The 13,724-nt window shown below is 39.9% G+C and overlaps 1 protein-coding gene across 1 annotated transcript; it reads left to right on the top strand.

The window, feature by feature from the left end:
- The first annotated feature begins 5,015 nt into the window (after positions 1 to 5,015).
- LOC130458988 (olfactory receptor 52L1-like) lies at positions 5,016 to 6,011 on the top strand. Its single transcript, XM_056826145.1, has one exon. It carries the CDS (start codon positions 5,016 to 5,018, stop codon positions 6,009 to 6,011), a length of 996 nt encoding a protein of 331 aa, XP_056682123.1.
- The last annotated feature ends 7,713 nt before the right edge of the window (positions 6,012 to 13,724 follow it).

Raw genomic sequence — 13,724 nt, forward strand, 5'->3', positions numbered from 1 at the left:
ATCCGTCCTTAGATACCACTGAAGGGCCTGAAGGTCCAACATTCTGAACTTCAAGCATCCAGTTTGGGCTGAATTTTAGGAGGCAGAGGGAGGAAGAAAAGACCATGATACATAGCCATAGTTGACAATCTAAGGCTAGAGACACAAATAGGACATCAGTATAAAAACTTGTCTTGGCTCAAGAGATGCCCAATATTTCAACTTAGAAAAAGAGAATAAGTTCCAAAAAATTGCAATAGAGATGCAAAAAGAAAATAGTTATTTCCCACAAGGACTACATAAATACCTAGGAGTAATGAAGCAAGAGACAAAAGTGAAATAAGAATTCTGGAAGAAAGAATTTGAATGAGAATAAAAAGCTTAGAGAAAAAAATAGTAAACTTTATCAAGTAATGGACTCCCTAAAAATTGGAAGAGACCAAACAGAAAATCATGATTCCATTAGCAAGAAACAGAGAAAAAAATCAAAAGATTGAAAAAAAGAAAACATAAGGCATTTATACATTGTTTTAAATTTTTTCCCAAGTTACATTTTTTTTAAAATTTAATTAATTTAGAATATTTTTCCATGGTTCCATGACTCTTGTTCTTTCCCTTCCCTCCTCTCTCTGCCCTCCCATAGCAATTCCACCAGGTTTTACAAGTATCATTGATTAAGACCTATTTCCATATTAATATTTGTAATAGAGCAATCATTTACATCCCCAATCTTACTCCCTGAAACAGAGCACATAGACACAGTGTCCAAATTTGAAGCAGGCCTGATGGGTACTTTAAAAAACCTAATAATGTTGAGTCCCTTTAGCTAGACAGATAAAGTGATTCCTTTCTCTTCCTACACCCCTTAGTCGTCCCCTGTGACAGACTCCCTGGAGGCAAAGGAGGTTGGAAAGGACCTCTCCAGAGGCTTTTACCTTCCATATGAATCCTTCCTCCCATTTCTTCATAGCCACAGACAACTGGGCATAGACTTCAGACTCTTCTTTCTTGCAGGCTGAGGAAGATCAGGAAGAAAGCTTCCTTGGTGAGATGGGGGATGAGGGAGTAAAAGAACAAGTTGGGACCTGATCAGAAGACACATGAAATATATAATGTTTCCATTCTGGCTGTCACATTTTAAGAACTACATTAACAAGTTGAGGTATATGCAGAGGAAGGGGTGGTAGGAGACCACACCATAGGATTATCAGATAAAGGAAATGTGGATAGATAGATAGATAGATAGATAGATAGATAGATAGCTAGATAGCTAGATAGATAGATAGATAAAACCAGGTGAAGAGAAGACTTAGGGGATCTATAAAGTCTTTCATTAAATGTTAGGAGATCTGTTCAATAAGAAAAAACATTCAACTTTTTCTGCTTGGTCTTAGAGAGAAGAAGTAAGAGAAATGGGATGTTGGAGAAAAACGTATTTTGGCTCAATATAAGGAAGAATTTTTTAAAAATCACAGATATCCCAAAATGTAATGGGCTTCTTTAAGAGGTAGTAAATTTCCATCCATTGTATATGGTCTCCCAGCAGATTCTGGATTACTACTTGTCAAGAAAGGAGGATTCCTACTTTAGGAAGAAATAGTACTGATTGATCTTTGAAATCCTTTTAAATTGTAACTATGATTCTAATTCCTCAAAATGAAGGCACCTCTTCAATAATATCCCTGCCAGGGGGTTAGATAGCATCCGATTAAATACCTCCACTAGGGCATTCTTGACTTTGGAAGGCAGCTTGTACCACCGTTGGATAATTCTAATTGTAATAAATCTAGCTTCTAGAACATCTACCCATTGGTCCTAGCTCTGCTGGGATCAATTTGTCCTTTTGCTGGTACTTCATTGCATCTCACTTATGAGGCCTGCCTTTCTTGCATTTGGCTTTACTTTCCAACTAGACCATGAATTCTTTCACCATGATACTTCTTTTTCCTCTATAGCAACAAGCACAAAACTTTGGACACAGTAGAAACTAAATGAAAGTTGGTTGTTGGATTGGATTCAATCTGTGCCCAAATGGATATTTACTCATAGTGGTAAATCCGAAGACCTAACTTCTAACCCCAGCCCTTCTACTAACTCTATGATTTGGTGCAAGGCACTTTCCTTCTCTGTGCCTCAGTTTACTCAACTATAAAATAAGGTTGAACTAAATCACAAATTCTTAGCCTAGAGTCCACAGACTTGGCACACAAAAAGATAAGAATCTCTGGACTAGATGATCTCTAAAATTCCTTCCAGCTCAGGTATCCTATCTTATGTCCCATACTAAGGAATTGAGGTATCTTCTTTTAATTTTGAGGATAATCTAAAGTTGATTGGATTGTGTTGATTTTGAGGTAATGAGAATTTTTCTGATTACATGTTTATATTTCCTTATTTGATCTTTGGTGGGGGGAGATACAGTTGGACAATCAGATAGTTACCTAGGGGAGCACCACATAGATACTAAAACATCAAAGCATTTCCCATTTGGCTGAGGGAAAACCAGGAATGAGAAGAATGAACCACTGAGCTCCTGAGAATCCTGGTGGATGAATCTGAATTCAGCTCAGCTGTGCTCTGAAGCAAAGATGATGTCATCTCCTTCTGGGGTCAAGAGAGAAGCAGATACAGTGATAGGTATTAGATAGCTAATCTGCTTCTGGGGGGGATTTATAGAATAGTTTAGAGTCACCTAGTCTAGATCTGGGTAGACTTTATGTATAAATATATCTAACATTTCCCTCATGGATCATTTCTGAATTTAGAGTTTAGCCATAGAAAGTATAAGGCAGGTATCTAAAGTCTAACAATGTGACTGAATGGGGTAAATTAAGAAATGAACAAATAAAAAATATTTATTGAACGCCTACTATGTGCCAAGAAAGGAATTTGAGGGATTAGAAAAAGCCATATTGCCAACTATATTTCAACTTAAGACTCATGGACACACTTAGATTTTTTAAAATACATATACAAAAGAAAGAAGCTAAGGGAGGTAACAGGGAGCAAGCTATGAAAGAGGCAGCTTGGGACCACCATGGACAGAACACTACAGTACCTAGACTCTGGAAGACCTGAGTTCAAATTTGATCTCAGACACTTCTTAGCTATGTGATCCTAACCAAGTCACTTAACCTCTATCTGTCTCAGTTTCCTCACCTGTAAAATAAGAATGATAATAGCACCCACCTCTCAAAGTTGTTATGAGGATTGGATGAAATTATATTTGTAAAGTGCTTTAAAGTTTTTAAAGTATTATATAAGTGGTAGCTATCATTATTGTTACTTAGGAGTAACAATGGTCTTGGAATAGAATTGGGAATACTAAAACTCCAATTTATCTTAGCCTGGTGAATTCTAAGTACCAAAAAAGAATTTTTAAAAAGCCATTTTGTGGCCAGAGGAAGATCAATAAGGATAAATAACTGCCTCTCAGAGTGAATGGGGTGATAGCAATAATCAGTAGAGAGAAGTCAGAATGACTTCACTCTTACTTCACTTGAATTTTCCCAACAAAGAATTAAGCTCTTTGGACTGGTGAGGACAGAACAAAAATAGAATGAGAGAGTTGAAACCCAAGAGGAGTGAGACACCTGCATGCTCTCAATGAGTCTGTCAACAGCTCCAGTTGAACTGTATTCCAGGGTAACAAAATGATCTGGGGATATGATGGCGGCACTGTATCCAAGATCTGTGAAAGATTAAAGAGAGCAGGTGGGTACCACAGGATGGAAAATGGGTGACTGTCACCATGTTACGTTTCATGATTGTATTTGGCTCAGTATCCTACACCACAAGGTCAAAATGTTTTTCACAATCCTACTAACATGTTATAGTTTCTAAGAGAATAAGCATCAATACATGATAGCTCACATAGACAAAAGATCCTTGGGGACCTCAATAACTGGAGGAGTGTAAAGGGGTCCTGAGACAAAAAGTTTCTAGTCTATCAAAACATTTTTAGAAACTGACTGCCATCATTCACTGTGTTAGCTATTCTGTCTGTTTTGTGTCATTTTCAAACAGATAAGCAAACTCTAGACAGCTTTTCAGTAATAATAGCCAACATTTACATAGTTCTTTAAAGTTTACAAAGTGCTTTACATATGTTAATTCTATTAATCCTCACTACAACCTGGGAAGGGAAAGTATTATTATTATCCCCATTTTACAGACCAGACAACTAAGATCCAGTGAAATTACATGAGTTACTGAATGTCACACAGTTAGCTAGTATTTGATGCTGGATTTGTACTCGGGTCTTTCTGACTCTAAGTCCTGTGCTCTATCCTATGTGCCATCAACATAGGGTCAAGAGTCAGAAATGAAGTCATACCTTGACTGTAGGTCATGAACACCTAGTCTTTGTGTCCAGTTATCCAACTCTGAATCCACCAAACTGTATTTTCATCTAGCCCAAACTTCTCACAAGCTCACGTAAGACGTGCTTTGCTAAAATACAGGTAAACCATATACAACATTCTCCTGGTCCAGCCCTCTAATAACCCTGTCCACAAAGCAAATGACATTCATCTGATGTGAAGCCAACTATGTCTTTGTGAGCATGGCTTCGTGTTCTAGATGTTCGCTGTTCCATTGATAAAATGTCCCAGATTTTTGTCAGCAATTGCAGTCAAGGTCATTCTTTTGTTTCTTTTATTGCTCATCACTGCTTCCAATATAGGTCTCTTAAAAATTTAAGTTGGTCTGAATTCCTTGTGTATCCACACTAGTCTCTGTAAACTGCTTCCTTTTCCTTCTTGAAATTATTTCTGTTTGTGTCTTCATCATTTGATTCTTGAAAGATTCATATCCTTCCCCTGGAGAATTTAGTTGCTGTATATTTTCCTTAGAACCCTGTGAAATCTACTTTGCAAACCTTAAGTGCTATAGGAATATCAGCCATTAATAAGACCTTTGGCTTCATCTTGGCATCCCTTAACTAGACTCAGATCCCAAGACAGTAATTGATTCATGATATTCTGTTCCAACAGCACCAAATTCCCTTTCTTGTTGCCTACCCAAGATTATGGACAATGGAGGAACATGAGAACACCACAACCTCCAATATCTCCTACACAGACTTCTTCCTGGTGGGCTTTCCTGGGCTGTGGGAATGGCGTTCCCTCTTGGTTCTTCCCCTTTCCTTCCTCTATGCCTTGATTCTGTCTGCCAATGCCTTGGTCATCTGCACTGTGGCCATCCATCGAAGCCTGCACCAGCCCATGTACATGCTCATTTCTTTGCTCCTGGCTGTCAACATTTGTGCTGCCAGTGCCGTGGTGCCCCAGATGCTGTCAGGCTTTGTACACTATGCAAACGCCATCTCACTGGAGGCATGCCTTGCTCAGATGTTCTTCATCTACTTCACCCTTCTCCTAGACTACAACCTCTTGCTGGCTATGGCTCTGGACTGCTATGTCGCCATCTGCCACCCACTCCGCTATGTAGACCTGGTGACACCACATTTGTTGGGCTTGCTGGCTGTGGTTGCCCTGATCCGCAGCTTGGCTGTGGCAGTGCCCCTGGTGGTGCTGACTTCCCGAGCACACTTCTGTAGGACAGCGGTGATCCGCCATTTTGCCTGTGAGTATATTGCCCTGCTGAGCATTGCGTGTGGGGACATAACCTTCAACAACCGGCTGGGGTTGGCTATGAGGCTGATCACAGTGACCTTCAATCTGTCCTTGCTGGGGGCCTCTTACACCCGAATCATATATGTTGCCTTCCAGATTTCCTCAGGCAATGCCCGAGCCAAGGCTCTCCACACATGTGGCTCTCACCTCTTGGTCATCTTCACCATCTACCTCTCTGGCCTCTCCACATCGATTGTCTTTCGGTTTGCTAAGTCTGTGTCTCAGGATGTGCAGAACTTGCTCAGTGCCATCTACCTGCTTCTCCCAGGAGCCCTAAATCCCATCATCTATGGGGTGAGGACCAAGGAGATCCAGCAGCATGTAGAGAGATTGCTTTGGAGAAGGAAGTCAGGACTGGTGATGGGGGACCAGTCAAAGAGGCTACAAAATCCCTAACCAGAGAGGGGGGGACTACTGGGTGAGGGGGCTTTAGCAACTCACCAAGGGCTAGGAGCCCTAGGGCACTTTCTGTTTACTGCTGCACTAGAATCTCCAAGGAAAGGTGAAGCTTCATTTAGGACTCATCATTCCGTTGATGAGGTCTGGTGGAAATTACAGTGAGGATAGTATATAGCTATACTGCCTAATTTTACTAACCATATGTGCCTTTACTCTTTCCCCCATATGCCTTTGCTCAGTTTCTGGGTGAGGCATACACCAAGTTACACTCAGGCTCAGGCCCTGTCCTTAGAGGCCTCCACTCTTCCTTAGAAAGAGCTGAAGTCTATCTGTAGCCATAAGTCATTTTCTCTACTTCTAGGACAAGGAGAATAAAGTGAATCCTTCTTCCACCCAACAGCCCATTTGAGGAGGATACCGATCATGTTCCCCCTAGATTTTCTCTTTTCTAAGCATTCAGCTCAGTTACTTCAACTCAGACTCATAATTGAGTCTACCCCACCCTCACCGTGACTAGGTTGGCCACTTTCTTCTGGATGTGTTCATTGTCAGTCTGCTTAAAATATAACTCCCATAAATGGGCTTGGTATTCCAGCTGAGGCCTGGTCACGGTGGGATTATTTCCTGTTTGGACAGCTCTCAACAGTTAGATGCTCACCAAAAGGCAATGATGCTCATACACAGTGTTAGATTTCCAAAGATATTTTATAGAATATCAATCAGCAAGACAGAGGTGAGAACTTTTTCCCCACTAGCCCTGGAGGATTGAGGTGATAGACTCATTACTCAGAAGCTGGTGGCCCACAGTAGCTTCTGTGTGAATTCTTCTGTTGTCATTTATTAAGTGCCCACTACATGCAGAAAATGCACTTGGTGGGGGCAGGAATACAAACACATATAACATATAATTTGTGCTTTGAAGGACCTTATGATCTAGTAGGTCGGAGGGACAAGACATGTAAATGTAACCTATGCTTCAGAAGCTCATCTCTGAGCTCACACAGATTAGGTTTGGGTTTCTGAATAATCATACTTTTGGACTCATTCTTCCACCCACAGTAACTCTTGGGAACAATAAAAATGTGGTTTGGTTCTCTTTAAGTATATTATTGCCCTTCCACATGCCCTCTGAAAGGAAAAGGTTAACCAACCCACTGCCCTGCCAATAGGTACCCATTTCTCTAATCCTACTCTCAAGTTTTGGGGGAAATATGAAATCATGCTAAGTTCATTAACAATTTATACGATTCCAATAGAGCATAGATTCACAGCCAATAAGGATTTCAGAGGCTATGTTGGTCAACACCCTTATTCTACATGCAAGAAAACAGAAAACTATAGGTCAAATGATTTGCCAAAGGAAAGAAAGGTTGTAGGCAGTAAGGCTGGGCTTTCTAATCTGGCTCCTAATCTAGCAACATGTGACCCTTTTATACCAGATTGGCAAACCTATGGCACATCTGCCAGAGCCAGAGAAGGGCTACTCCCTTCCCCCTCTCCATGTACACCTGAGGACATTTCTTACACCACCCACTCCTCTGCCCAGTAGCCCAGTGGGAATACTTCTTCCCTCTCCTGTCTAGGGCAAGGTGGGGGACTCACATGTGGCATGAGGATTCCAATATGGACGCTTAGTCTCTAAAAGGATTGCCATCGCTGCTCTAGTGGCACTGACTTTTCTTTCATGCACTCTCTCAAATCTAGTTTTTCCTTCCCATCACCACTGACCCCAGCCTTAGAAACATCTTTCCCTTTCCCTAGAACTCTATTCCAATATTTCTGACTAGATGATCCAGTAAATTCAGTGTGTCCAAAACTGAAGACATCACCTTCCCCTTAAAATCCAATTCTCTTTCTACTTATTCCTGTTGATGGCATCACTCTTTCCCATTTCCCCAATCTTACCCCAGGCTCAAAACCTCAGAGAAAAAGTCATCTTTGATCCTTCTCTCTCTCTCCTACCACATCCCATTACTTTCTAGATCCTGTTGATTCTCTCAGTAATACCTTTCATACCTGTAGCCACCTCTCCATTCCCTTTGGTGGAAAATTAATATTGAATTGGAATATTTTTTGAGAAATGGTTCTCATTTTGGCCCTCAATAATGGTTTAATTTTAAAACTATAAAATGGTCTCTCAACTGGGTTGTATCTAAGAGGCATATCTTTGGACTGACTTTTGTTATAGGCAGAGTGAAGAAATTTTTTCAGTTCCTCATTTTTTCTTTTGCTTATCTCTCTGTTCAACATATCCAAAATTGAAAAAGGGACATTGAAACCTCCTGTCACTATTAGGTAACTTTTTTTTTTTTTAGCCTCTTCCTGACCTCCCTGCATCACAGAAGGTATTGTCTGGGAGACAGATATGTTAATATAAATTAAGTCTTTCATGTTTCCACATTTCAGTTCACTCTCTGGAGGGTAATATCCATAATTCGTTCTTCTGGTATTAATTCTGTAGCTATGTATATTCTCTTGGATCTATTCATTTTGCTCTTTATTATCCCATGTAGTTGTTTCCAAGTTAAAAAAAATTAGTCTGCTTATCATTTCTCATGGTACAGTAATATTCCATCACAGCCATATATCACAATTAGTTTAGCCATTTTCTAATTGATGGGCACCCCCTCATTTTCCAATTCTTTGACACCACAAATAGAGCTCCTAAAAATATTTTGAAACATTTGGGTCCTTTTCTTTTTTCTTGAATTCCATGGGGCATACACAGTTTTATAACTCTCTGGGTATAATTCAAATTACTCTCCAAAAGGGTTAGATAAATTGATAGCTCCAAAACAGTGTAGTAGTGTCCCCATTTTTCCACATCCCTTTCAGCATTTGATATTTTGCCCTTTTGTCATCTCAGCCAATTTGATGGGTATGAGATGATATCCCAGAATGGTTTTGGTTTGCATTTCTTACTGGATCATCTCTTAAATCTATTGGAGCATTCATCAATAGGACTGCCTCTCACTATCCAATTAGAACCTTCTTCTTTGTAACCCTCATCTTTACCACCCCATCCTGTGATGAATATTTTTTTCAACTAATCTGAAAGAAAACAGAGGCCAACTCCAAGTCAATCACAGGTTTATTGAGAAACTGGTGTCTCTCAGCAAAGCTGGGTCATTAGGCTTCCTCCACCTAAGACAATTGAATGAGGGTTTTCCCTTGCTTATATACCCTAAAATTACATTGCATCAGGACATATTTCATAACAATAGGTAGAGAGATCATTTTTGTTTCCTAAAGGGATGAGAGATACAATTTTGTGACAAGGGCTGGGAAATACATTTTCTGACATTACACCATGATATATTTTTTCAAATGGATGGGATATTCTATATAGGATGGGAATGAATGGGAACTAGCTTCTTGAGGTGTTTCAGCTTCCTAATGAGTCCTAATTGGTTAGGATGGTTCTTAAACTGATAGATTAAGTCACAACCTCTTTTGGATATGCTCTATATGGTTGGTGGACCTTCCACTTAGGATGCTTGCCTTCCCATTATTCAATCACTCTGCCTGAATGGAGCCACGCCCTGTTGCAAAATGTTGGCTTATAGGAAAGTTAAAGAAAAAACAGTTAAATATGTTATGGTATATGTGAAGTAAATCATTTAGAAGATGTTGATCCCAAGTACAGAGTCTAGGTCTGGTGTATGGGCATCCCTAGTGTCAATGTGCCATGGAAGGGCAGACTTTTGAAAACCACTGACCAAGGAAAGGGAGGTGGAGGGCATAGGATTTTTTTTAAGGAAGGTGGAAGCCAAGTAGTCTCTCTTGGCTTCATGGGGCTGGCATTTTCTCTCAGTGCTTCAACTTCTCTTGGTTCTTGATTTCTAGTGCTGAGAGGCACCATGCATAGCCAGCCACATGGAGAATTAGATCTAGAAAGGTTTTTTGCTCTCTAACTTTCTCTTTACTAATAAGTGCTTTTAAACTTGGTAAATAGTCTCCAGATCAATTTTTATCTGTAACAATTATTGGTAGACCATGGGGCTGGTGAAGAGCCATCTCATTCCTTCTCTTGGCTTTCTTTCCTATCCCTCTATGAGTTTTTCATGAAAACAGCTTATTAGAAAGCAGAAGTTCTGGTTTTGGGAGACACACTCTAGGGTTGGTGAGATCTTTTTTTTTTAACATTATTTTATTTGGTTATTTTCATACATTGTTCATTGGAAACAGATCATTTTCTTTTCCTCCCCCCTGACCCCCCGCCACCCCTTCCCTAGCCAACACGATTCGTCTGGGTATCACATGTGTCCTCCTTGCTCTGAACCCATTTCCTTGTTGGTATTTGTATTAGGGCGCTTATTTAGCGTCTCTCCTCGATCATGTCCCCTCAACCTCTGTAGTCAAGCAGTTGCTTTTCCTCGGTGTTTTTACTCCCTCAGTTTGTCCTCTGCTTGAGGATAGTGTTTTGTTTTTTTTTTCTCTTAGATTATTGCAGGTTGTTCAGGGACGTTGTGAAGCCATTACTGGAGAAGTCCATCAACTTCAATTGTACCACAATGTATCAGTCTCTGTGTACAATGTTTTCCTGGTTCTGCTCCTTTCGCTCTGCATCGCTTCCTGGAGGTTGTTCCAGTCTCCATGGAACTCCTCCACTTTATTATTCCTTTTAGCACAATAGTATTCCATCACCAACATATACCACAATTTGTTCAGCCATTCCCCAATTGAAGGGCAACCCCTCATTTTCCAATTTTTGGCCACCACAAAGAGGCCTTTCCTAAAAATAATAAACAGTATATACCTAAAACCATCAGCAAACATCATCTGCAATGGGGAAAAACTCAAAGCCTTCCCAATAAGATCAGGAGTCAAACAAGGAAGTCAAACATTATCATCTTTATTATTTAATATTGTACTAGAAACACTAGCAGTAGCAATTAGAGAAGAAAAAGAAATTGAAGGAATTAAAATTGGCAATGAGGAGACCAAGCTGTCACTCTTTACAGATGATATGATGATTTACTTAAAGAATCCTAGGGAAGCAACCAAAAAGCTCATCGAAATAATCAACAACTTTAGCAAAGTTGCAGGATACAAAATAAACCCACATAAGTCATCAACATTTCTATATATCTCCATTCCAGTTCAGCAGCAAGAATTAGAAAGAGAAATTCCATTTAAAGTCACCCGAGTGCTAAAAGAATATCTACCCTTTGACCCAGCCATAGCACTGCTGGGTCTGTACCCCAAAGAGATAATGGACACAAAGACTTGTACAAAAATATTCATAGCTGCGCTCTTTGTGGTGGCCCAAAACTGGAAAATGAGGGGATGCCCATCAATTGGGGAATGGCTGAACAAACTGTGGTATATGTTGGTGATGGAGTACTATTGTGCTAAAAGGAATAATAAAGTGGAGAAGTTCCATGGAGACTGGAACAACCTCCAGGAAGTGATGCAGAGCGAGAGGAGCAGAACCAGGAGAACATTGTACACAGAGACTAATACACTGTGGTATAATCGAACGTAATGGACTTCTCCATTAGTGGCGGTGTAATGTCCCTGAACAACTTGCAGGGATCCAGGAGAAAAAAACACCATTCATAAGCAAAGGATAAACTATGGGAGTGGAAACACCGAGAAAAAGCAACTGCCTGAATACAGAGGTTGAGGGGACATGACAGAGGATAGACTCTAAATGAACACTCTAATGCAAATACTATCAACAAAGCAATGGGTTCAAATCAAGAAAACATCTAATGCCCAGTGGACTTACGCGTCGGCTATGGGGGGTGGGGGGGGAGGAAAAGAAAATGATCTATGTCTTTAACGAATAATGCTTGGAAATGATCAAATAAAATATATTAAAAAAAAAAAAAGAAGTTTAAGAGACTGCAAAAAAAAATAAAGTCACCCGAGACAATATGAAATACTTAGGAATCTATCTGCCAAAACAAACACAGGAACTATATGAACACAGCTACAAAACACTCTCCACACAATTAAAACTAGATCTAAACAATTGGAAAAACATTGATTGCTCATGGGTGGGACGAGCTAACATAATAAAAATGACCATCCTACCCAAACTTATCTATCTATTTAGTGCCATACCCATTGAACTACCAAAAAATTTTTACTGAATTAGAGAAAACCATAACAAAGTTCATTTGGAAGAATAAAGGATCAAGGATATCCACGGAAATAATGAAAAAAAAAATACAAAGGAAGGTGGCCTTGCAGTCCCAGATCTCAAACTATATTACAAAGCAGCGGTCATCAAAACAATTTGGTACTGGGTTGGTGAGATCTTAATCTCATGTTCTTTTAAATTGGATTGTTTAGCCTATGGGAGCATCAAGATAGAATCTAGAACCCCCAACATTGTAGCAACTTGAGATCTGAAAACCCCCAATTTTAGTTAGCTTGAAAGTTGAAGATCTCAAGTTTGACCTTGTCACAAGAGAATTTCTCCCAAGGGAAATCCCAACTTCACAAGTTTCAGACTAACAATAGACCTTAAAGTACTTTAGGTAGAGCTAGCAGTCTCAATCAGGTGTGAAGTACCCTCCTTTTGTCCTGGTAGTTTCTCCCTTTGTGTGAAAGTCCTTTAAGGTAACCAATCCCTTTGGTTGGATCTTTCCCTTTTGAGTCCATTGTAATGTAATCAGCCTCTCCCTGATAATCCTGGGGATAAAAATCCCCATTTTCTTTGTAGCCATTGTAAAGTCAATCATATTTCCCTGTCCCTTGGTTCCCCAAAAGGCATATAAATTTCCCAAATTCTATGGTGCTTTGGAGCTATCAACTCACAGAGTGATTTCTCCCAGGGATACTGCCCCAGAGTCCCAGGGTGTAGACACTGTAAAAGTTTTGGCACCCAGGCTCTGTGCAGTGGCTGAATATTGAACCTATCCCCGGCCTGATTAAAGACTTGGCTTTTCTGACTATTTTAGTACTTTTGTATTATTTCTAAGTTAACAAGAGTTAGAAGGTGAGAAAACCTTTTTATTTGAGCTCCAGGGAACTGGATATTTTGAGTGAAAACATGACTGTTTTTGGCTCAAAAGTAGCCACTGCTTGAAGTGATGAAGCTTCAGATAGAATTAAAAAAATTTTTAAGAACTTTTAAAGAAAGAGATTAAAAGTTAAGCATTAAATGGTGAGGGGGAGAATCCTGTAGTAAGATTAGAAAACTTGATTTTTAGTTGTCTGTGTGTGTGTGAGTGTTCTCCCTTTTTCCTTTTTGAGGAATTTTTTTTAAAACTTGGACAATAGGAAATGTCCCAGAGACTCTGAAAATTCCTAAATGGATCCCAAAGGAAAGCCCAGTGTATCAAGTATTGATTTCATGGAATGTTAATAGTTCACATAGAGCTGTGGGTGGTGAGGAAGGGAGCAATTTATTTCTGTAAATCTTGGTCAAAATGGGGTATCAACATGGAATCTGGAAGTCCCCCAAACTTGTAGCCTAGGAAGAGTTAATGACACCCCCCCCCCCCCCAGTTTACTTAGCTTGAAGGTGAAAGTCCCAGATTTGACCTTGTCACAAGAGAATTTTTCCCTGAGGGAAAGTCCAACTTCAGTATTCTTAGGCTGATAGACTTTAAAGTAGTTCAAGTGGGGATTATGATTCCCATCAGGAGTGAAGTATCTCTTTTGTCCCAATGGTTTCTCCCCTTAGGCCAAAGTCCTTCACCAACAAGGCCCAGCCCTTGGCTGGATCTTTCCCTTTTGTGTCCACTGTAAAGC

This window comes from Monodelphis domestica, chromosome 4, assembly GCF_027887165.1.
Source record: "Monodelphis domestica isolate mMonDom1 chromosome 4, mMonDom1.pri, whole genome shotgun sequence".
In the NCBI taxonomy this organism is placed as follows: domain Eukaryota; kingdom Metazoa; phylum Chordata; class Mammalia; order Didelphimorphia; family Didelphidae; genus Monodelphis; species Monodelphis domestica.